Genomic DNA, 25419 nt, shown 5'->3' with positions numbered 1-25419 from the left:
TTCATAGCAGCCAAGCCTGAAGCCAGCAGCTTCTGGGACGAGGTCTGGCAGCGGGTCGGTCCGCGTCCCGCTGTTGTGGGAGAGGTAGCGGCGTGCTGAGCGCTGAGAGTGGGCTCCCCGGTTCAAGAGGGACAGGGAGCTGCTGGAGAGAGGCCAGCAGAGAGTTGTGGGCATGATTAAGGGACTTGAACATCTCTTTTATGAAGAAAGGCTGAGAGACCTGGGGCTGCTTAGTCAGGAGAAGGCTGAGAGGGGATCTGATCCATGCCTAGCAATATCTGAGAGGTGGGTGTCAGGATGAAGGTGCCAGGCTCTTTATGGTGGTATCCAGTGGTAGGACAAGGGGCAATGGATACAGGCTGGAACCCAGGATGTTCCGCCTCAACATGAGGAGGAACTTCTTTGCTGTGAGGTTGCTGGAGCCCTGGAGCAGGCTGCCCAGAGAGATTGTGGAGCCTCCTTCTCTGGAGACTTTCAAAACTCACCTGGACATACTCCTGTGTGACCTGCCCTAGATGACCCTGCTTTGGCAAGGGGTTGCACTTGATGATCTCTAGAGGTCCCTTCCAACCCCTACTTTCTGAATAATCAGGCATCTCACCTTTCTCAAGGCTCTCAGAAAGCTACCTTGTGTGGCCAGGTGAGTTCCCAAGCCACAGACTGTCCTTGGGCCATAAACCAAGATTGTCCTATTGTACTTTAAAAAATAGCCTGACAAATTGCCTGCCTGCCCACCCTTGTGTCAGTCCCAGCTGGGGCTGTGTTGCTGGTGAAAGAGACTTCCCTCTCTAACCACTCATTTGTCACTCCCTGGCTCAGGCAGTGGTGCTGGCCTGAAATCGGTCACCTAAGGCTGCTGATCTGATTGCAAACTAAAAGCTCTCCCCCACCCCCTGCCCTCCCAGTCACTAATGAAATTAATAAAGATGACACAGCTGCACCTCCTCTTGGAGTCAGAAGGATCTAAATTCTTGGTGGTAAAGGGAAGTGAAAGTGGCCCTTGTCTTCAGCACTGGTGAGACTGCAGCTTGAATCCTGGGTTCGGTTTTGGGGCCCTCGCTCCAAGAAGGACACTGAGCTGCTGCAGCATGTCCAGAGGAGGGCAAGAAAGCTGGGGAAGGGTCTGGAGAGCAGGGCTGGGGAGGAGCGGCTGAGGGAGCTGGGGGTGTTTGGTGTGGAGAAGAGGAGGCTGAGGGGAGACCTCATTGCTCTCTCCAGCTCCCTGAGAGGAGGTTGAAGTGAGGTGGGGGTTGGTCTCTTCTCCCTACTAACAAGTGATAGAACAAGAAGAAATGGCCTCAAGTTGCACCAGGGGAGGTTTAGGTTGAATATTAGGAAAAATATGGAAAAAAGAGTGGTGAGGGATTGGCTCAGGCTGCCCAGGGAGGTGGTTCAGTCACCATCCTTGGAGGTCTTCAAAGAGCACGTGGCCATGGCACTTTGGGACATAGTTTAAAGGCCGTGGTGGTGTTGGGTCGATGGTTGGACTTAAGGATCTTAAAGGTCTTTTCCAACCAAAACAATTCTATGATTCTGTGATCCACATGCAAGAGCCATGTCTCATATCCTATACAGAGAGTATCTGCCTCTTTTGAGAGAGCTTGGCCAGAAGTGTGGATTGTTCTCTGAATGGCTTAAACTCTGATTGTCATAAAGTCCTAGAATGGCACCTCCAAAGGTCATCCAGTCTAACCCCCTCTGCAGTCAGCAGGGACATCCCCAACTAGATCAGGCTGCCCAGAGCCCTGTCAAGCCTCACCTTGAATATCTCCAGGGATGGGGCCTCAAGCACCTCCCTGAGCAACCTGTTCCAGTGTTCCACCACCCTCATTGTAAAGAACCTGTCCCTAACATCCAATCTAAATCTGCTCTGCTGTAGTTCGAAGCCACTGCCCCTCATCCTGTCACTGCAGGCCTTTGCAAACAGTCTCTCTCCATCCTTCTTGGATGTCATTCTGACACCCACATTTTACATCAGTTTTACTCACCTAGTGCAGATATTCCCTAAGGACAGTCTACAAGGCCATTGCTGGTACTCACAAACCAGGGTTTCCCGTTACACTTGGCAGTGATTCTTAGCATGAGAAGAGACAAATACAGTGTTAGCTCATTCAGAAACTTCAGAAAGCTCATTCAGAAAGTTCATTCAGCACTGCTGCTCTAAGACATCTTTAGTGTCTGACTGTAAAGAACCTACTCTGGATATTTCTAGCACTTAAAAAAACCCCAGCCCACAAGGGTGTATTGAATCCATAGCTGTGGGGGAACACTGAGGTCTACAATCTGAGACTTGTTTGCTTATTTTTAAGGAAGTGCTGATGGGTTTTAACAATATATTGAATACAAATGAGGAGAAGATCTTTTCCATAAGCCACAGATGGCTTGAAACAATAGCTGTGACAATGGCTCCAAGAACCAGGCCGTGCTTTTGACTGCTTGAATTCAGAGGCTTAAAGGTGCTTATTTAAATAACAGTAGCATTAGCTATTGTATGTCAGGGTGCTTTTTAGCAGAGGGGAAAAAAAACCCTCTTGTTAAAATATTAGAACTTAAATGATTCTGATGTCCCTCACTGCTCTTCACATTGATCTTACCTCTAGCCTCAGCAGCTTGCATGTTCTGGTTACTGACTAGCCACAAACATCTGCTGCGTGTTTAAAAGAAGAGTGCAGCCTGAATGAGCTGCAGCAGAAACCAAACCCACTACCACTTGTGTTAAATCCCCCTTCAGATTCCTTTGCAATGGTTCTGTTCTGGTTTGGGAATAAAAAAGCCTACAAACCCCATTGATGCCAGGGGTGAAGTCCACCTGGTTAAGCCACACGTGGAGCGTTCGTGTTTCATGCAGTCCCTCTCAGACAGAGGCTTTGTTTTACACAGACAGAATCAACCAGGTTGGAAGAGACCTCCAAGATCACCAAGTCCAACTGATCACCCAACCCTATCTAATCAACCAGACCATGGCACCAAGTGCCTCATCCAGGCTCTTCTTGAACACCTCCAGGGATGTCAACCCCACCACCTCCCTGGGCAGCACATCCCAATGGCCAGTATCTCTTTCCAGGAAGAATTTCTTTCTAAGATCAAGCCTAAACCTCCCCTGGCACAGCTTGAGACTGTGTCCTCTTGTTCTGGTGCTGGTTGCCTGGGAGAAGAGAGCAAAGCCCACCTGGCTACAACCTCCATTCAGGTTGTAGACAGCAATGAAGTCTGCCCTGAGCCTCCTCTTCTCCAGGCTAAATACCCCCAGCTCCCTCAGCCTCTCCTCCCAGGGCTGTGCTCCAGACCCCTCCCCAGCTTTGTTGCCCTTCTCTGGACACCTTCCAGCAACTCACCATCTTTTTTGAGCTGAAGGGCCCAGACTGGACACAGAAGAAGCTGAGCAATGATTTATCTTTTTCACACCTCATAAATGGTGCAAAACTCTGACTTCTTGCTGGCACTTTATCTAGATTCAGTGACCCACCGCCCTCATAGGAAAGAACTTGTTTTCTGTGATAGCTCTTTTTCATATGAAGTATCTGACATGCCTACTACCTAGTGTAAGTACATCAACTTACTTCTTAACTTCTTAACTTCTTAACTTCTTTATGCTTTGACTGGAATTTGAGTCAGCTCCTGGTGCAGGTGAACTTAAATCTGTGCAGATGCTGTGGGTGAGTCTCATAATGGACACATTAGCTTATCTTGCCCTGACAACAGAACCACCCACTGAAGCTCTCCTGTTGAGAAAGCCTCACTCATGGTTACAAAGATGTGCAGGGTGAGTGCCCAGAGGATGGAGCCAGGCTCTGCTGGGTGATGTCCAATGACAGCACAAGGGGCAGTGGTGGAAGTTGAAGCATGGAAAGTTCGATGGAAACAGGAGGAGATTTGTTTTCAGGGTGAGGGAACATTGGAACAGGCTGCCCAGGGGGGCTGTGGAGTCTCCCTCTCTGGAGATACTCAAACCCCACCTGGATGTGTTCCTGTGTGATCTTCTGTAAGTGACTCTGCTCTGGCAGGGGGGATTGGACTGGATGAGCTTTTGAGGTCCCTTCCAGCCCCTGGGATTCTGGGATGCTGGGACCTTTGCAATCATAGCATAACTGATTTGTAATACCTACCTGTGAATTCTGCAGGAGCAGGACCAGCTTAGTCCTTTGTCAAATCCTTATTTCCACACCATAATACAGGGAAGAAATCCAGTAACTGAAACCCAGATTTCTGTCCATGCATCTAAAACAATCTCTATCCTAAGTGTCTGTACAACATAGCAGCCAGAGGCCCTGGATGCTGTTACACCAGGATGCTGTTATGCTAGATGCTGCATGAGCCTGTAGAAAGAAACAGCTCCTGCTTGCAAGCCTTTGCCTCTGGAGGAGGCAGAGCAATGAACAGCAGTGAGATGAAGTGATGTTCTCCTCAAAGTGACTTGGAGCATGACATCTTTATGAGGGGCACAACTCACATCATGTGAAAACTCAAGACACAGCATATTTCTTTTGTCACCACAGAAAGATAAACCTGGATTTAGGTCACAGAACCACAGAGATATAGAATCACTAAGGTTGGAAAAGACCTCTAAGGTCATTGAGTCAACCCAGCACATCCATGGCCTCTAAACCATGTCCCCACGTGCCACGGCCACACAGTTTCTGAACACCTCCAGGGATGGGGACTCCACCACCTCCCTGGGCAGCCTGTGCCAATCCCTGATCACTCTTACAGCAAAGACATTTTTTCTAATCTCCAACCTGAACCTCCTCTGGTGCAACTTGAGTCTATTTCCTCTTGTTCTATCACTTGATACTAGGGAGAAGAGAGCAACCTCCACTTCACTGCAGCCTCCTTTCACAGAGTTGTAGAGAGTGAGAAGATCTCCTCTCAGCCTCCTTTTCTCCAGAACACCCCCAGCTCCCTCAGCTGCTCCTCACCAGCCCATGTTCTCCAGACCCTTCCCCAGCTTCATTGCCCTTCCCTGGACATGCTGCAGGGAGAGCTCCTGTCTGTGTGTTAATGGAGCCATGGTGTTGTCCCAGAAGAGAGCAGTACAAATGTGGCACCAAGAAAAACCATACCTTGAGGGGACTGTACACCTCAGTAGTGTTGTTATGGATACACACTGGAACATCTCACAGACCTAACACACTGCTCTGCTGGAGCATTGTCTAAAGCAGCTTGCTGCTAACCCAAGTGACGTGAACAAAGTGCAAAAGGAACCTCTGTGTTGTGCAGTCCTGGAAGATGAAAGAGCTAATTCAAGGCTGTGAACACTGTACCCTATACATATCTTTATGCTAAAATAATCAGTGCTAAACAATTAAGGCTTCAGTCACCATTGGCAACATTTGTGCTTTTGGAGGGGGTTTATGGGGCCTTCTTTTGTTTCTCTTTAGGTTTGAAGCTCAGACCTTTATGTAGGTGTTTTGAGAATGAAAGAACTTGAGGTGAACAGTTTTGCCAAAAGCAAGCAAATGCAACTAATGAGCTAAAACATACCAGGCAAGAATTATTCCAGAGCTTAAACCTGAGCTGCTGTTGTACAGCAAAAGCAGAGACTTGTCTGCCTGTGGTGTTCTAGGCTAGAGCTCAAAGCTTGTTGGACACAAGTTCCCCTGGTAGAGGCCTTTGATGTCCATATTTGACTACCAACCAGGACACATTCCTCATTGTCATTTTCATATTACATTTGAATAGACATTAATACAATTATGAGATATTATTTTTTCCCCCTCTTGATAAGCTAAAAATGAGAGGACCTGCAGGATGTCTAAGCAATTCAGTAGTCTCTTTCCCCAGGACATATTCCATTCCTTTTCAGGCTTCTTGCTTTACTTCTATTTCAGGCATTGGAGCAGGCTGCCCAGGGAAGTGTTGGAGTCCCCATCCCTGGAGGTGTTCAAGGAATGTGTGGACATGGCACTTTGGGGCATGGTTTGATGGCCATGGTGGTGTTAGGTGGACAGTTGGACTGATGGTCTCAGAGGTCTTTTCCAACCAAAATGATTCTTCCAGTATCTGAAGGGGGCTACAAGAAAGCTGGGGAGGGACTTTTGAGGGTGTCAGGGAGTGATAGGACTGGGGGGGAATGGAAAACAACTAGAAATGGGTAGATTGAGATTGGATGTTAGGAAGAAGTTGTTCCCCAGGAGGGTGGTGAGAGCCTGGCACAGGTTGCCCAGGGAGGTGGTGGAAGCCTCCTGCCTGGAGGTTTTTGCATCCAGGCTGGATGTGGCTGTGAGCAACCTGCTGTAGTGTGAGGTGTCCCTGCCCATGGCAGGGGGGTTGGAATTGGCTGATCCTTGAGGTCCTTTCCAACCCAGACAATTCTAGGGTTCTATGACTTCACTTGTTTGCATTGTACTTAAATCATGTTTACAGAAATACAGCAGCTAAGGAGTTGGTTTGGTTTGGTTTTGTTTTCAGAGGATTCAACCCGTTTGTAAAACGCCTTTTCTCAAACAGCTCCCCCCCCCACCCCCCAGTACATTCTGACAGACCTTACAGAATGTTTGGGTTCTGTTTTAACCGGGGCCCTGCTTCGTGGGAAATAAGTGAGGGCTTATTTCCCATCTTTTTGACTCAAAACCCAACCCTGAATTAGCTGCAGACACTGAATTCACTGTAAAATGTACTCCACTACAGCTGGGCTATAGAAAAATCCAAACCAACCTGATCATGTCTTTGATGAAAGATGAATGGTTTCTATGCAAGCCTGAGGTTTAGAAAGCAACTGGGTTAATGCTGTGTCTGTGAACACATGACAGGCTCTGTTTTGTCATTTCAGTCTGTTTAGGTTCCTGATTGTGATAGTTCTTCTCCTCTTGAAAAGGCAGAAAGTAAATGATTGAGTTTGTGGGGGATGAGCTTGCCAAGCACAAGGCACTGAGAAGTTCTGTAAGCTCCTGTAGTGGTTAATGCCTGCTGGGCTCCTTGCCCAACACAGTGAAAATATTGCAGCATGAAGTCAGAACCTCCCTGCGTTGTCATTTGCCCATTGCAAGCAATTGGCTAGCCACAGCCTGGGAGTTGGAAGTACAACCAGATCTGTCATCATGCTGCAAGGGATCATTATTCATGGGCTCCAGTTTTGGGTTCCACCGTTTAAGAGAGACAGGGATCTGCTGGAGAGAGTCCAACAGAGAGCCACAAGGATTGTTAGGGGACTTGAGCATCTCCCCTGTGAAGAGAGGCTGAGAGCCCTGGGGCTGTTTAGTCTGGAGAAGGCTGAGCGGGGATCTGATCAATGTCTATCAATACCTGAGGGCTGGGTGTCAAGTGGAGGGGGCCAAGCTCTTTTTGGTGGTGCACAGGAACAAGCCAAGGAACAATGGATACAAACTTGAACACAGAAGATTTCACCTCAACCTGAGGAGAAACTTCTTTACAGTGAGGGTCCCAGAGCCCTGGAGCAGGCTGCCCAGAGAGGTTGTGGAGTCTCCTTCTCTGGAGACTTTCAAACCCTACCTGGATGCATTCCTGTGCAGACTACCCAGAGTGACCCTGCTTTGGCAGGGGGGTTGGACCTGAAGATCTCTGGAGCTCCCTTCCAACCTCTAATGTACTGTGGGACTGTGAATACATTGTGATGATAACACATGAAGTCAGTTGGATGTGCCATTTGTACAACTGACTAATTCCTTTGCCTTGCTGAGGCTCTCAGTGAAACGAAGCACAGAGGAATTCAGTATTCATGTGAGGTACAGCTTCCCTAGAGTGCCCTTAAATGCTGTGCCCTAAGACAATAAAGCCACTGGCTACCTCAAGTTGCCTGTAAAAGAAAGGAGAATACTCTTGTGCTTGGAAAAGCAGAACTAGGACCAAATGTCACTATCTGATAATGCACAAAAAATAACTTAGGGGATTATTGATTAGGGGACTGGAACATCTCTCCTATGAAGAAAGGCTGAGGGACTTGGAGCTTTTCAGCCTGGAGAAGGGCAGACTGGGGGGGGGATCTGATCAATGCTTATCAACACTTCAAGGTTGGGTAGTCAGGAGGCTGGGGCCAGTCTTTCTTCAGTGGTGCCCAGTGACAGGCCAGAGGTAACAGGCACAAACCTGAACACAAAAAGTTCTATTTAAACGTGAGGAGGAACTTTTTGAATTTAAGGGTGGTGGAGCACTGGAAGAGGCTGCTCAGAGAGATGGTGGAGTGTCCATCTCTGGAGCCATTCAAAAGCACGCTGGACACTGTCCTGTGCAGGGGTGCTCTGGGTGAGCCTGCTCCACCAGGGGGATTGGACTTGATGATCTCCAGAGGTCCCTTCCAACACCTACCATTCTGTGATGCTGTGAAATGTTGGCTCCACTCCCATCACACACTCCACACCTTTGGTTCTCAAGGGAGACCATATTGCTGTCTACAACTCCCTGAAGGGAGGTTGTAGACAGGTGTGGGCTGGTCTCTTCTCCCAGGCAACCAGCACCAGAACAAGAGGACACAGTCTCAAGCTGTGCCAGGGGAAGTTTAGGTTGGATGTTAGGAAGAAATTCTTCATAGAGAGATTTGTCATTGGGATGTGCTGCCCAGGGAGGTGGTGGAGTCACATCACTGGAGCTGTTTAGGAGGAGACTTGATGGGATGCTTGGTGCCATGGTTCAGTTGATTAGATGGTGTTGGATGATAGGTTGGACTTGATGATCTTGAAGGACTCTTCCAACATGGTTTGCTCTGTTCTATTCCATTCTCAGCCTTTTGCTGGAGCACGAAATCAGTAGGGTCCCCCACAGCAAGCCTTTGCTGCCACAGCACATACTTCAACAGGAGGCACAGCAAACTGCAATCACAATTATCTTTACTGGTGTGTGTATTTTTTAATGTTACCCTCCAAAGCTCCTTGTGCCTAAGGAAGACCAAAAAAAAAAATATTGCCAGAGGGAAACAAGAATAATTGCCTTGGGAAGGAAGCACAATCACTAGAAGAGATTTTTTTCCAAGCCAAAAACAAAACAAACCCAAACCAACAATAAAGCAATTGTCTTTTGTTTTGTTTTCTTCTCCCAATAGCTGATATTCAATTAACATTCCCTGAAAAGTAAAAATCAAAGCACACCAAAGAGAAAGAAGAAGGTTCCCTCAAGACATGCAGTGCTTTCAGGGAGTAAATGAAGGAACAACTTTTTATTAATGAAGTTTAGGAAGGATATTGAGTTGCTGGAGCGTGTCCAGAGAAGGGCAACAAAGTTGTTGAGGGGCTTGGAACACAGCCCTGTGAGGAGAGGCTGAGGGAGCTGGGGTTGCTTAGCCTGGAGAAGAGGAGGCTCAGGGGTGACCTTACTGCTCTCTACAACTCCCTGAAAGGAGGTTGTAGACAGGCAGAGGTTGGTCTCTTCTCCCAAGCAATCAGCACCAGAACAAGAGGACACAGTCTCAAGCTGCACCAGGGGAGGTTTAGGCTGGAGGTTAGGAGGAAGTTTTACACAGAGAGAGTGACTGCCCATTGGAATGGGCTGCCTGGGGAGGTGGTGGAGTCACCATCACTGGAGGTGTTCAGGAGGAGACTTGATGGGGTGCTTGGTGCCATGGTTTAGTTGATTAGGTGGTGCTGGATGATAGGTTGGACACGATGATCTTGAAGGTCTCTTCCAATCTGGTTTATTCTATTCAATTCTAGTGCAAAAGAACAGCATAGCAAGGCAGAAAGAAAAAGAACACCACAGCAAGAAGCCAGAGCAAGTTCTGTAGGGACAGGAGTGTAAATGTATTGTGGTGTGCAAGTGGAGGCCAGCAACAAGTGGAGTCCCTCAAGGATCAGTCCTGGGACCAGTCCTGTTTAACATCTTTGTGGGCGCCAGGGACAGTGGCATTCAGTGCACCCTCAGCACCAAGCTGTATGGTGCAGCAGACATGATGGAGGGAAGGGATCCATCCAGAGGGACCCTGACAGGCTGCACAGCTGGGCCCATGACAACCTCATGAGGTTCAACAAGACCAAATGCAAGGGCCTGCAGCTGGGCTGGGGCAATCCCAAGCACCAATATAGGCTGGGCAGGGACTGGCTTGGGAGCAGCCCTGAAAAAAAAGCCTTAGGAGGTGCTGGGGGAGGAGAAGCTCAAGAGGAGCTAGCAGTGAGCACTTGCAGCCCGGAGAGCCAAGCAGAGCCAGCAGGGCCAGGGAGGGGATTCTGCCCCTCTGCTCCACTCTGCTGAGACCACAGCTGCAGCTCTGGGTCCAGTTCTGGAGCCTCTGTGCCAGGAAGGATCTGGAGGTGCTGGAAGGTGTCCAGAGAAGGGTCATGAGGATGAGCAGAGGGCTGGAGCTGCTCTGCTGTGAGGACAGACTGAGACAGTTGGGGTTTAAGCCTGGAGAAGGCTCCGAGACCTTCTTGTGACCTTCCAGTATCTGAAGGGGGCTCCAAGAAAGCTGGGGAGGGACTATTTAAGGTGTCAGGGAGTGATAGGACTGTGGGAAATGGATCCAAGTTAGAGGAGGGTAGATTGAGATTGGCTGTGAGGAAGAAGTTGTTCCCCAGGAGGGTGGTGAGAGCCTGGCACAGGTTGCCCAGGGAGGTGGTGGAAACCTCCTACCTGGAGATGTTTGCAGCCAGGCTGGATGTGGCTGTGAGCAACCTGCTGTAGTGTGAGGTGTCCCTGGCCATGGCAGGGGCGTTGGGACTGGCTGAGCCTTGAGGTCCCTTCTAACCCTGACAAGTCTAGGATTCTGTGTTACCTCAAAGGGAGAACTGATTTTCTGTAAGCATTCTGAAGTATGTGCTAAGGTGCTTACAAAAAATACCCCAACTTAAAAAATGTACATTGATAGTTCCTCAGACTGCAAATGGACAGATGTACCCACAAAACTCTTTCAGTCCCTCCTTCCTAAGGATCCTCTGGGAGCAAGACCTTTGTAGACACAAACTCAGCTAGAGAAAGTTGTATCAAACCTGTGGCCAGCAGGAGCAGGGAAGTGATTGTGCCCCTATTCTGAGAATGGTGAGTCTGCACCTTGAGTACTGCGTCCAGTTTTGGGCCCCCAACTCCAAGAAGGACACTGAGGTGCTGGAGCAGGTCCAGAGAAGGGCAACAAAGCTGAGGAAGCATCTGGGGAATAGTGTTGGGGAGGAGCAGCTGAGGGGATGGGGCTCAACACGAAAAAGGAGGCTGAGAGGAGACCTTCTCGCTCTCTACAGCTACCTGGAAGGAGACTGTAGTGATGCTGGTGTTGGCCTCTTCTGCCAGGGAACTAATGATGGGACAAGAGGAAATGGCCTTAGGCTGCACCAAGGGAGGTTTAGGTTGGAGATTAGGAACAATGTATTTCCTGCAAGAGTGGTCAGGCATTGGAACAAGCTGCCCAGGGAGGTGGTGGAGCCACCAGCCCTGCAGGTGTTCAGGAACCCTGTGGCCACGGCTTAGTTGCCATGCTGGGTTGAAAGATGGACTTGATGATCTTGGAGGTCTTTTCCAACCTTAATGATTCAGTGATTCCACGACAATGATACCTCCTCTTACTTCTGCCATTCATTATTAGTGAAAGGTAGGAAGAAAGCTTAAGATCAGAGGCAGTGTGGAAACCACCAGTGCAGTGGCAATGTGCCATGCAATGGCAATTCTGCCTTTCAGCTGAGGTTGTGCTGTCATCAGATGGTATCCAGCAGGGGTTTGTACTGATCAGTGTGGGCTCTAGCAGCTTCTTGTCCTTATCACCTCTTTACTTTAGCTTCTTCCCACATTTGCCTCTCTTACTGCCTGTTGCCTTGCTCAGCTCACTTCAGTTCAGTTCTACTTAACACAGCTGCCACTCCCCTACAAATACCTGGGACATGAATACCTGGGAAGACTCCTTGGTTGTGGCTATCTTCTATGGCTTATACCTTTTTCCTCCTCATCACTCCATAATCCCTCTGGATGAGGTCTTGTTCTGCTGTCTCAGCACATTCAGCACAACAGGACCTTATTTTGGTGGTCCACTGTGGTTAGATCCCTGGTTTCTCTTCCCCTCACAATGCAAGCCTGAGGACAGTGTAGGTCCCAGCTGAGCAGATGAGGGAACCATGACTCCTCCAGTTTCATCCCCATAGACAGCTTGACACACAGCCATATGTCACTGCCAGACAGCACAGCCCTTGCTGGCTATCTTCACACTGCTCAGCCCTATAGTGATGCAGGGCCTTAAGCTATGCCATGCTTTCAGTGACTGGATGAGGTAAAGCAACCTCCTGCCACACTGTTCCTCACTACTGCCAGCTGCTGTACCAGCATCAGCTATGTGTGTGCTGGCTGAGACAGCAGAGGTGTCCTGCTCACCACTGCTGGCATGCCTCAGGCTGGATGCAACACAGGAGAGACATGGATCTGCTCAGGTGGATCCAGGGGAGGCTGGACAAAAATGATCTGAGGGCTGGAACACCTCTCCTATGGTAAGAGAGTTGGTGTTTTGGAGCCAGGAAAAGGCTTTAGGAAGACCTTACTGTGGCCTTTCAGTGCTTGAAGGGGCAATGCTTTGAAGCCAGAAACAGGTAGATCTAGCTTGGATATTAGGAGGAAATTCTTTACAATGAGGGTGATGAAATACTGGAACAGGTTGCCCAGAATGCACTGGAGGCCCCATCCCTGGAGACATCCAACAGCAAACCTGATGGACCCCTGAGCAACCTGATCTAGTTGTGTCCCATCACTAGAAACATGTGGAAGAGATATAAGGAAGTTGTCAGGGAGTGCAGTGAAACACTCTTGGGTGGAAGAGGCTGGTCAGAGACCCGGCAGAAGTGGCATCCCTGGAAGCATTCAAGGTTGGACACAGCTCACTGCAGGCAGATCACAGAATCACAGAATGTTAGGGGCTGGAAGGGACCTTGAAAGCTCATCCAGTCCAACCCCACTGCCAGAGCAGGATCACCTACCGCAGATCAGACAGGAACACATCCAGGAGGGGTTTGAATATCTCCAGAGATCCACAGAATCATTTTGGTTGGAAAAGACTTTTAAGATCAAGTCCAGCCATGAACCCACCACCACCACACCCACTAAACCACCTCCCTCAGCACCACATCTCCGCCTCTCTGAAACACCTCCGGGGATGGGGATTCAAGCACCTCCCTGGGCAGCCTGTGCCAGGCTTGGAGAACCCTTTCAGCGAAGAACTTTTCCTCCAACAACCGACCTAAACCTCCCCTGGTGCCCACTTCAGGCCATTTCCTCTCATCACTTGCTGCTAGCAGGCTGGACCGGATGACCTGTAGGGGTCCCTTCCAACCCCAGCCACACGACTCTCGCTAAGGGGATCCAAGCCGCAGCCCGCCCCCCTCCCCCCTCCCCCCCGCCCCCAGCCCGCTCTGCCGCACGCACCCGCCGGCCCCTCGCGCGGCGCCACCGCCGCCTCCCCCGCCCCGCGGCCCACTGCGCACGCGCACACAGTTGCCGCGCGCCTACGGAGCACCGCGCCTGCGCGGCCCCGGCAGCCAGCACCGCCCCCGCGGTCTCCCCCCCTCCCCGCCCCCCGACGTCCAACGGCTGCGGGTGCGCAGTGCGCATGCGCGCAGCCCCCGCCCGCTCCGCCCCCTCCCGTTTCCCGGCTTCTCTCGCCCCCGCGGGCCTGGCGGAGAAACCGGCGGCGCGCGTGCGCGCAGGAGGCGGCCAGGGCCCGGCTCGCTCCCGTCGCGTCGCGTCGCCTCGCGCGCCAATCGAGCGCCGCCCCGCAGCGTGCCCCCGCAGCGTCGCGCTGCTGCGGCCCGAGCGCGCCGTGCGTGCGTCCGCCCGCTCTTGCGTGCGTACGTACGTACGTGCGTGCGTGCGTGCTTGCGCTCGGCGGCGGTGGCGGCGGCAGCGCAGCGTCCCCTGCCCCGAATGAAAGGGACGGTCCCGGCGAGAGAGAGAGCGGCCGTGAGCGACCGGCAGTGACGGGGGGGGTGGGGGTGTGCCCGAATTGCTCCTCTCCCCGGCGCCCCACCCGCCACACGGGTGAGTGACTGAGTGACCAACCGAGTGCCCAGCCGCCTCGTTGCCCACCCAACCGCCTCTTTGCCGCGCTCCCGGGGCAGGCACGGCATCCCTCCATCCCGCCTGCCCTCAGTTCCCCGCCCCGGGGATCCCGCCTTGCCCTCCTGCCGCCCGCCACCGGCCGCCGGCTGTCCCTGGGCCTCAGCGAGTCGCCCACCCCCCGGGAGGGTCCCGGCACCCATCGCTGCCTGTTCAGGGGGCGCCCCCCCCCCCCCCCCCCGGTGCCGTTACCCGCCCCCCCCTTCCCTTCGCCGAGCCGACGGCAGCCTTTCGCTCCGCCCGCCTCGGCCCGCTCCCTCCTTCCCTTGAGGATCCGCCCCCCCTTGTCTCTGAGTCCCATTTCCCCCAAAATTTGGGGTGGAACAGAGGGACGGATCGCTCTTTCCGAGACCCCGCGTCCTACCGAGCACTCTCTCAGTAGGCCCTCCGTCGTAGAGGGCTCAGGCCCCGCCGGTGCTTGTGGCCGGGCCCTTGCGGGAACAGTCGCGGCAGTCCAAGCCCAGAGGGGTGCCGTAGCCTCAGAGATTCTCCTCGGGGAAGCGAGCAGCGGAGGTGCCGCTATCAGCCCCTCTCCCGCTCCCCGGGGGAGGATGTAAACTTTCCTGCAGACCGGTCTGTGCTGCGTGCCAGCCCTGTCTTACCGCAGGCTCTTTCTGTGGGGTTTTTAGCTACCTACTCCGTTCTTTTTGTTTAGGGGTTCGAGGTTTGGGCCTTTCCTGCCCTTGCCTTTGCCTCTACTATGTTTTTTTATTATTCTTTTAAAAAGAAGTTGTATGGATAAGTTCTTACCCTACTTCTAACAGTGGCTGTAGGATGCTCTGTTAACATGACTCTCGGATAAAGATTTCTGTGGGGCTTGTGACTTTGGATGCTCAACTACACACCCAGCAGGATACCTCCTCTCTCCCCAGCTTCACTCCTCACCCCCCCTTCTCCAAAATAATGCCCCCAGTAATGGATGATTCACCCTAGAAACTAGAAAGCACTTGAAGAATTTCCTGAGGAGAGAATCTGGTCCCTCTAGTCAGCATCTTGAAAACCAACTTAAGGCAGAGATTTTCTGCAGCCTTCCTTCCCTGAGAGCCCAGACCACTCCAGCACCTGTAGTGAAACTCTACAAAGCTTGTGTGTTTCTTGTGTAGGTTTTCCTTGAGCATCTCAAATTTACTTTATGGGTAAAGATAAATCATAATTGAAGAAGGAAATAGTGATTTTGTGTTCGTACAAACACAGCCAAACAAACTTTACTTGAGAAGGTCCAGCACATACATAGGTCACCATCCCTTTGTTGGATGTACAAGTGAGGTCTTAACTCCTCTAAACAGGCTCTTGAAAGATAGCTCAGGCAATAAATAGGAATGAAACCCCAGGTTACTTTCCATTCTTTGGTGCTGAACAATGTCTCGTGCACCGAGAGCATCCTCCTTTGCCTGAGAGTCACTGAACTTGGCGCTTTTCTTCTGCAGTCCAGAAATGTGTTGCCTGCAACTCAGCAGGGCAGGGTATGAGCTGTGTGAGTTTGCCAAGGTGTGCTATTTTAAAGATTAAAAAAATCAAGCTGCTGTTAGGGGCAGCACCATAGTGAAGAACTTTAGTGGATGTAAGTGAGGAGCTTTAGTGGATGTTAGTGAGGAACTTTAGTGGGCATTAATGAGGAACTTTAGTGGCCGTTAAGGAAGAACTTTAGTGGACAGTAAGAAACGTGAACGCAGCTGAGCCCAGATTTTTGACTGGAGAATCACTGAAGGAGTTTCTTCCTCTGTGGTTTTAGGGCAGATGTAACTTTTTCATTTTTTTTTTTTCCAGGCCAAGCCTGTGGAGAACATTTCTGTGTGTAGTAATCAGTGTGTTGTGGAACACGTGTTCCATTTTGGTACAGCTACTGCATCATCTCCTACTCAGTGATTCCACCACTTTCTCTGATCCAGTCTCTGCCTTTCTCTGACAAAGCTGGCACTTTGAACACTTAATTTTTTAAGTCTTGCTCAGTTGTTAGCTCCTCAAATGTGGAAAACAGAACTACTGAGCTGGCTTTGAGTTGCATTATTTCTCTTCTTCCGCTGAAACGTAGCTTTGCTCCTTGGCAGACGGCGTTCGCTGCTTTTGGGTGATTTAACTTGAACCAAGAATTTTGACTGCATTGAGAATTCTGGGGCCGTGCTACAGCTGTGTGCCTTGGATCATCTCTTCCAGGAAGTGGATTTTGTTAAATGGACAGGGTGAGAAGTGCATTTTGGCACAAAGAAAAGCGATCCCTGCCTTGTGTTTTCTCACGTTTACGAGAAAGCAAACATCGTTCAGGGAGAGGTTTTGTAGATCAAACGCTCCTGAAATATTTCTCATGCTCAGGTGTTGTTTTTTTTTTTAATGCAGTCTTTAGAAATGTATAAATAGTGTTAATGCCTAGTGACACAGGAAGCACAAATGCAGAGGGTGGTGGAGTAGAAAGAAGACTTTTTAGATGTGTTTAGGAAGTGCTTTCAGAGTCATTTAATCTGCTGGTGAAAGAAAACTTCTAGATAGGTTTAGGAAATGCTTTCAGAGTCATTTAATCTGATGGTGAAAAGACTCTGAGTTTTCTCTCTGCTACTTTTCAGCTTGTTTGCATTTCAAATATATATTTTTTTTCCCAAGTGTTAAATTATTTACAATTAAGTATTCTGAAACACAGTATTTGCTCTTCTAGCTTTATTTAATAACTTCAGCGTCTGTGCATCGCCAGGTAAATGTTTGCATTATTTTTAACTCGCTTCACTCTCAGCCTTGAAAGATTGAATTCTGCAAGAGAGCTTAAGAAGTTAGGGTATGTCAGGTTCTCCTGTTGCTGTAGTGATGCAGCTTCTCCTGTCTGTTGTTAGTGCACCAGAAGGCATAAAGCTTTGAGGAGGGTTCTTTATAATCTTGCTTCTTGGAAGGTACTTCTGAAGGAAAGGCGAGGAGAGCCACTTAATAAATGTTGATGTGTCCTATAAATTGTTTGCATTTTCTAAACCAGGCATTTGCTTGTGAAATTGAAGGGTGGCTGGGGCCCAGAGCAGCACTTCTTATGCCTTTAAGTCGCCACAACCTGCCCATGTGTTTTGAAGGGAATTCCTGAGCTTCCTTTTCAGAGCTGCTCTAATTGCTGCCAATATATTGCTAATGTAATCCAAATACACAACGAAACAGGTAGACCCAAAGGAGTCTGTGTGTGTATATCCATACCAAAACAGATTGGGGTTTTTTTTTTTGCATGTTAAATCATTTTCTTAATACATTTCTAACCCATCACTGTGTCATTTATGTTGAGCTATTGAGTATGACCTGATAGCAAGCAAGCTTTGTGGTATTATTTCCTACTTATCTTTGGTATTATTTTTCCCTGTCTCCAAATAGTTGTGGGGGGGGTTTTGAGTTAAAAACCCCACTAATTTAACACCCACCCACACACATTTGAAAATCCATGTACCTATCCTTCAGGATCCATTCCTTCTTTCTACTCAGGAGGGGTGACAGAATGGTCTTGTTTTGTTTTCTTTGGAAGAATACAGTATAGTAGTTCTTTTGTGCTTAACACTTAAAGACTCTCTATTGCCACTGCAAGAGGGTGTGACTAGTTTATCCAGATTGGCACATTTTTTTGTGCAAATCAGCAAGATCTGAAATCTATGCATTCTTCTTATGAGTCTGCAGTCACAGGCTGCTAAACTGCTTCCCGGCTCTGAAAGAAAGCAAATGAAGCTGTTGCTGAAGCAAAGGCCACGGATCCAGGACAGGACACCTTTTGATGCAGGAGTTTTGTGAACATCAGAGGACAAACAGTTAAACCCTCAGCCTGTGACCAATCTGTTGAAACAGTGGGACTGTAACAGGGTTGCCTTTCAACAGTATATACCGACAGAAACTTGGTAACATTCCTCTGCTTTCAGTTGGAGAAATAGGAGTGGTATTAGTGTTAGGACAGCGCTGGAAGCAGACAGGTTTCCCTATGCAAATGTCAGCAGTCAGTCATGTGTCTTCATGCAGTTCACTGTGGTTGCATGGTCCAGATGTGTTGCAGCTCTGCTGTTCTTACAGCTGGGTGTTATTTATTCTCTTTTTTTATGGTCTTTTTTTCTTTCCCCTTCAGAAATATGAAACTGTGTGGGGACTTACTTAGTTCAGTCTGATGTAGACAGGGGCCGAGGAGGATGCTTTTATTGCAGTTGTGGCCCATTCTGACAGTAAGGCTCATATCTCCAAAGCACAAAGCTGTGAGTCTGTTGGAAGAGGGCAATATTTTCTTGCTTGCTTGAGAAGCAGATGAGCACAAACTGCTTCATTCTGGGCCAAGGCTCGTTAGGTGTTTTCACTTTTGAACTTGCAGTGTCTGCTGTTGCCTGGTTAGGGGATTGGGACCTCGAGTCAAGTTTGTGGTTCACATCGAATTGAAGTTACTTTCCTTAGATGAGAACAGCAGCTCACATGTGCTTACTGAAAATGATTATGCTTGGTACTGCTAAGTGAACTGTGGCTCTTGATAAGGTTTCCGTGGCAGGGTGTTGCTCCTAGATGGGGTTGAAATTTTGTTCCTAGTGCTGCTTGCCTTAGCCGCAGAGCCTCTGTGAGGTGCCTAAAATGGTAACATTTTATCTTCTCATCTCTACCCTCATCCGAGGCTAGTTCTCTGCTGTGATACTCTCTGAGCTTTTTTCTAAAGCTCAAAACCTCTTCTGGATGCTGTGCTGGACTCTTGAGGGGCTTCTTGCTTGGCTTTTGAAGAAGTTCAGTAGCATGAATTATATTGCATGCACCGGTGGTGCCCTTCCTACAAATCCTTTTGCACTGATAAGTGATTATCAGGATGGGACAAAACACCTGCAGTACCTTTCCCCTAATGATGGCTGCACTTGCATTCTCAGCTTATTCCTACTTTTCCACTTAAGCTTTATTTAGTATCCAAAGTTTTGAGGTGGTATCCAAAGTTTTGTGGTGGTATCCAAAGCTTTACATTGGTATCCAAAGCTTTACATTGGTATCCAAAGCTTTACATTAAGGCTCAAACATTTTTGCCTAAAGAGCTGACTCTGCTTGGCAATACAATTTCATCAAAAGCTGCCAAAGAGCTGCCTCTGCTGGGTGCATGTTTGTTTGGCTGCACTGAAGTAGCATAAAAGAATAAAGAGGGACAAGGCACTTTCAGGCAGCCAAAGGTATGTTTATAAAAGTGTAAGTTAAATTGCCTTTTTGTTGCTGTTAACATGCTGATCACACCTTTTTTTTCTGTAGCATTGAGAGGATTGAAGTGGCATTCTAAGGCCATTTAAAATCATGACAAGCTCAGTTGGACAGAAAAAAGTCTCTTCAAGACAAAGGAAGTGTGGTTTTTGTAGATCTAATAAAGATAATGAATGTGGACAATTATTGATGTCAGAAAACCAGAAGGTGGCAGCACATCACAAATGTATGGTAAGTAACCCACAGGAAAACACACCAAAAAAAAAAAAAAGCAAGGAAGGTCGTGGGCTAGTCAAAAAAACTGCAAACAAATGGAAAAAACCCATAAATCACCCAGCTGTGGCATTGGCACAAGCGATGAGTGGCTGTAATTTGACATCTTTGTGGGTTTCATGTTGTCTTGAGTGTTCTGTATCACTTGTGCCTTTAAAACTTGTAAAAAAAAAATAAAGCAAAAAGTTTTGTCTTTGTGATTCTAGCTGTTCTCATCTGCACTGGTATCTTCACACACTGATAATGAGAGTCTTGGTGGATTCTCAATTGAAGATATTCAGAAAGAAATCAAGAGAGGCACAAAGCTGGTAAGTTCATTGGGTTTTTTTTGGTGGCTCTTGAAAATAGAAGGCAAGGGGTTTGGTTTTTTTTTTTCTACCCTTCTGGAAAGCTTCCCATGAAATTGTTCAGGGACTCGATGATCCTCGGGGTCTCTTCCAACCTTGGTGATACTGTAAGAGGGGATTGGATGTGGCACTTGGTGCCATGGTCTAGTTGTGAGGTCTGTGGAGACAGGCTGGACTCGATGGTCCTCGAGGTCTCTTCCAACCTTGGTGATACTGTGATCTGTTGGGTTTGTTTAAAGTGTGTGAGCAATGAGGTAATGGATGACTTAGAGAAGGTTATTGAAGTAAAACACTGGAATAGGTTGGCCAGGGAGGTCTGGAGGTCATAGAATCAGTCAGGGTTGGAAGGGACCACAAGGATCATCTAGTTCCAACCCCTCTGCCATGGGCAGGGACACCTCACACTAGATCAGGCTGGCCAGAGCCTCATCCAGCCTGGTCTTAAACACCTCCAGGGATGGGGCCTCAACCACCTCCCAGGACAACCCATTCCAGGTGTTCAAAGCCAGGTTGGATGAGGCCTTGAGCAACCTGGGCTAGTGAAAGGTGTCCCTACCCATGGCAGGGGTGTTGGAACTAGATGATCTTTGAGATCCCTTCCAACCCAAAACCATTCTAGGAATCTGAATCTGTGAATAAATTGGTTTCAGATTTACAAACAGTTAAGTTCAGTGGCCATGATTATACTTCTGCTGAAGTGTAATTTACATGTCAGTTAACCAACCCTTGAAGTGCCTTTAGGAAAGGATAAAAAGTAGTTTGTTTATTTCAGTAGTTTCTTTCAGTCAAGTTCTGCTCTCATGTAAACATGCTGTTTGAAGAACTTAATCATGGAATTAGTAGAAAATAAATTCAGAATTAGGATTTCTGCAGTCTTTGGGTTTTTTTTTCCCCCCTCACTGGCAAATGTAGATGGCTATAGCAGATAGGTATTTTTTTCTCCAAGCAAATCTGCAAACTGATTGATAGAACATGCCCTTCCCCCCACCCCCTTTTTTTTGTTCTGATGGGCTGCACCTAAACACCACCATGTCCCAAATTGTCTATTTCTAATCCAGTGGTTGCTATTTAACATCTTCTGGTAGATTTCAGAAAGAAACCCACAATCCAGGGACCTCATGAGGGTATTGCTGTACCTTTACCAGTATTGGGTTTTGCTGCCAAAACCTGGTTGTAGCTACCAAAGGTCATTTTATTGCTTCCTTTCATATTGCCTTAATGGATGATTCCATGAATATAGATGTCTGGGAGGTATGTGGGTACAACAGTGATCACAGCTCTGCCAAAGTCATCAGAATTGAGCAGCCATGAGTTTTTATTGTTTTAAAATTCCCAAGAAGGTGATTCATTCATTTTGGTTTTGTTTCATTCCATTCAGAACTGCTTGTTTTTCATTTGGGGGAAAGGAGGGAGGCTTTGAAGTCTACTTCAAGCAAATCATCAGTTCACTCTAGTACATGAAAAGCTTATTGGAAGCTGTCTTATGTATCTACCAGTTCTTGGACTACTAAGAGTAATTCAAATCATTATTGTAGAAGTGCAAGTATTTAATAATGATTTAATATTCCCCTCCCCCCAGTGTTTAATTTGAATCTTTTCCAACACAGGGCACTTTGTTTGCTGCTCTCATTAGCTGAAGCACAAGTCATTCACATTGTGATTAAGAATTTCCAAAGAACATGGTAGAGCTGCAGATCATAAAAAAAAACCCCACCCAAACTTTCAGATTCTTGAGTGTCTAAAATCTTTTTCTGAGGGTTGTTTCTTTTTTTGTGTCATTGATGCCTTCTGTTTTTCTGCTTCTGAAATTTCTGATGCTCCAGCTGGGTATATTCCTGGAGCTCACTGGGTGCATGGAGCAGGCACTTTGTTCAGCTTTTTGCAGAAAACCTGGGTCTGGTTAATCTGGTAGACTCACAGGCCTGAAGTGTTTCCCATTTGGAGAGAGAATTTACAAGACAATGTTAGATCTTCACTTAGATCCCTTATCTCTGTAGCTGTCAGAAAACAACAGCTCTGGATCGCTGTCTGGATGAATCTGCCTTCCTACATTGACTTTTATAGGAAGCTTAAAGCTAAATATTTATAGTTAGCCCAGATACCCTCTCAGAGGTCTGCTTTCTGTTCTAGCCTGTTCTTTTATGTGGGAACGCACTGAGCAAAAAATATCTCAGCGTGGTGCACTGGGCTAAGTAATTACATTGATGGCTTGGACTAAATTTGGCTGCAGGCAGATTTTACATAGTTGCCTTCCTTCAGGAGGTGCTGCTGCTGACCAGACACACGCTGAAAACTGAGACTTGTTCATTACTGCAGTGATAGTGACTGACACATGGAGCCTTGCTGAGGGTGGTATATTTATCTGAGAAGTTGGTAGGCTCAAACCTTAACAGGCCAGTCATGAAAACTTCTGAAGTCTGAATATCTGGGAGTACAAAGCAGTGATGTCGTTAGATATGTGCATGGGAGGGGGTTTTGTTGTTGTTTCTTAAGAGCTTACCTATTTTGGAGCTTGGCAAACTTCACATATGCATGGTACACACAGAATGTTGGGGGTTGGAAAGGACCTCAAAAGATCATTTACTCTGCCCGCCCTGCCAGAGCAGGGTCACCCAGGGCAGGTCACACAGGAACACATCCATGTGGGTTTTGAAAGCCTCCAGAGAAAGAGACTCCACAACCTCTCTGGGCAGCCTGCTCCAGGGCTCTGTCACCCTCACAGTGAAAAAGTTTTTCCTTGTGTTCATGTGAAACCTACTCTGCTCCAGCTTTCCCCCAGTGCCCCTTGTCCTGTCATTGGACATCACTGAGCAGAGCCTGGCCCTGTCCTCCTGACACTACCCTTCACATTGTTATCTGCAGGAATAGGGGCACCCCTCAGGCTCCTCCAAGCTAAAGAGCCCCAGCTCCCTCAGCTTTGCCTCATATGGCACTGCCTTGAGCATCTTTGTGGCTCTGCATTGGACTCTTTTAAGCAGTTCCATGAGGTTCTTCTTGAACCAAGGGGCCCAGAACTGGACACCATAGTCCAGATTAGGCCTCACCAGGGCAGAGTAGAGGGGTAGAAGAACCTCTCTTGACCTACTAACCACACTCCTCCTAATCCACCCCAGGGTGCCGTTGGCCTTCTTGGCCACAAGGGCACACACCTTGGGAATTAATCTGTTGACAGTGACTTTCTGGACAGTAGGACTTGTACCAATGGAATAAGTACTTTATTACTGTCAGGAAATACAGGTCAATAAATCACTCTAAAAATTCCTGTAGCATGTTTTGTTCATACATCATGGTGTTGTTAAAGTTTGCTTTTAGTCATTTCTGGCTTTCAAAATACTGAAGTCCTGACTGAAATTGTTTGGATATAACTTCAGTTTAGGCTTTCATGGAGAACTTTGATCCACCATTCCTATACATTAGCCATAAGGTATAACAAATTGATGAGCTAAATGCCCATACAGTTTAGGTAACAACTAGGGAACAGTCTCTAACTCTGGTGCCATTTCAGAGCTTGCAGAGGAGTAAATGGAGATGATCCAAAGCTTTGACATTTTTACTGTTAACTTTGTTAAAATTGAAAGCCAGGATGGTGATACATCACTCTGGTATATTTATTTGTCATATTTGAGGCTAACAAGAAAGTGTGTTCCACACAGATCCTACACTGCACACTTCAGGGTTTGGAATTGGTTATGCTGTTTTAGGAGGGACACAGACAACAAGCAGGATGAAAACAAAAAGCTCCAGTTGTCTCGAGAGGGAAGTTTAATGGGAAATTGTGAGATTTTGGGGGCAATGTTATGTAAGTAAAAAAGAATAGAGAGAAAAGTGTTGTGATAGAAGTTCTTCCCCATGAAGGTGCTGAGATGCTGGCACAGGTTGCCTGGGGAGGTGGTGGAAGCCTCATCCGTGGAGATTTTGAAGGCCAGGCTGGATGTGGCTGTGAGCAACCTGTTGTAGTGTGAGGTGTCCCTGCCCATGGTAGGGTGGTTGGAACTGGATGATCCTTGAGGTGCCTTCCAGCCCTAACAATTCTATGATTCTGTAATCCTTCCTAACACAATGTAAGATGGACAGTGAACAATTTAAAAGCATGATGGTATAGCCTAAGCAATGATGAGTCTGATATGAAAAGAATTAATTAGTTGGAAATGGATGTCAAGATGAAGGTGATGCTCTCTTTTCTGTGATGCTCAGTGCTAGGACAAGGACCAGTCAATACAAACTGGAACACAGGGAGTTCCACCTCAACATGAGGAAAAACTTCTTTACTGTGAAGGTGACAGAGCCCTGGAGCAGGCTGCCCAGAGAGGTTGTGGAGTCTCTTCTGGACCCTTTCAAAACCTGTCTTGATTCATTCCTGTGTGACTTGCCCTAGGTGCTTTGACAGGGAGGTTGGTCTCAATGATCTCCAAACTTCCAACCCCTAGCATTCTGTGATTCTCCAGCAGGCTTCCATTTGACCTTTTGCACCATATAAGTGTGAAGAAGAAAATTTAGTCTAATAGAAATAAATTCATTGTATTTACCAAATGTTTCACTACATTCAGTCTTTTGGAAATGCCTTAAAGAAATAACCAGCTAGGAAAAAGAAAGAGATCAAGGTAGCTGCTGAGGCTAAGGTAAATCTGGAGGTCATTAGTATTTTTGACTGCAAGGTTCATTGCCAAATGAGTGGTTTGGGCTTCTTTACATGATGTCACTCTGAATTAAACAGGTACAGTTTGTGATTTTAATAGTTCTGAAATGGTTGGTACAAGCAGCCCATCCTTTGGGAGTGGGATATTCAGGTGAATAGCTGTCTCAGTTCCATCAGCCACGTGAAGTGAATGACTCTCTTCACTGAACTGGTGACCAGCACATGATGGTTGTTGGGACTGTGGCATAACACTTTCTCCTTGGCTTCAAAATAAATTCTGCAAAGCACCTGAGAGCAGAAAAGAGTCGTGCTAATTGTGTGTCTCCACTTCTTTTGTCACAAGGGGTGCTAACTGTGTTTTGAAACTCCTGTCGTGTTGAACTCTTATGCTTTTGAAGCTCAGAAATGCTAAGCCAACAGTGACAGCAGCTGTGCTTTCTTTTGTCGTTGTTTTTCCTTTCCAGATGTGCTCTTTATGCCATTGCCCTGGAGCAACCATTGGCTGTGATGTGAAAACATGCCACAAGACATATCACTACTACTGTGCTTTGCATGATAAAGCTCAGATAAGAGAGAAACCCTCACAAGGCATTTACATGTAACTATTCCTTATTTTCCTATGCTTATGCTTTTGTGTGTTTGTATTTCACATGGTTTAAAAAAAAAAAAAGAAAAAAAACCCCAAAATAAACAAAATTCCCCCAACAACAACAACAAAGCCAAACAAAATAAACCCCCCCCCAAGCCCTCTCCCCCAACTTTGGAATCTCACCAGAACTATTAAGCGAAAGCGTTGCTTAACGATGTGCTAGGGGGAAAAAAAGGCACGTTGTCACTGGAAGATTCGGATCTCAGTGAGTCCTGCAAGTGGGAGAAAAAGCCAAAAAAACCCCCAAATAATCAAGAGATAAAAATGTGCTGGCATTTAAAATTGCAAAGATGAGTAAATAACCTGTGAATCGTGACTGACTTGACAGTTTTCAACTACTTTGTTTATAGGATTTTATGTCGAAAACACAAGAAAACCACGCATAACTCTGAAGG

At 47.6% G+C, this 25419-nt stretch overlaps 1 protein-coding gene across 2 annotated transcripts in view; it reads left to right on the top strand.

Moving 5' to 3' along the window:
* Positions 1–13697: 13697 nt before the first annotated feature.
* PHF6 (PHD finger protein 6) overlaps positions 13698–25419 on the top strand; it is a 29760-nt gene continuing 18038 nt past the window's right edge. The window contains exons 1-5 of one of the 2 annotated variants that reach the window (XM_054169682.1): positions 13698–13884; positions 19171–19350; positions 19599–19700; positions 24840–24973; positions 25375–25418. In XM_054169682.1, coding sequence (XP_054025657.1) covers positions 19213–19350; positions 19599–19700; positions 24840–24973; positions 25375–25418 — 418 coding nt within the window. In that variant the 5' untranslated portion in view covers positions 13698–13884; positions 19171–19212. The remainder of the gene's footprint in view (positions 13885–19170; positions 19351–19598; positions 19701–24839; positions 24974–25374; position 25419) is intronic. The other variant, XM_054169683.1, reaches the window with a different exon arrangement.

This window comes from Dryobates pubescens, chromosome 18 (genome assembly GCF_014839835.1).
Source record: "Dryobates pubescens isolate bDryPub1 chromosome 18, bDryPub1.pri, whole genome shotgun sequence".
Taxonomy (NCBI): domain Eukaryota; kingdom Metazoa; phylum Chordata; class Aves; order Piciformes; family Picidae; genus Dryobates; species Dryobates pubescens.
This window is presented reverse-complemented; position numbering and strand designations above follow the sequence as displayed.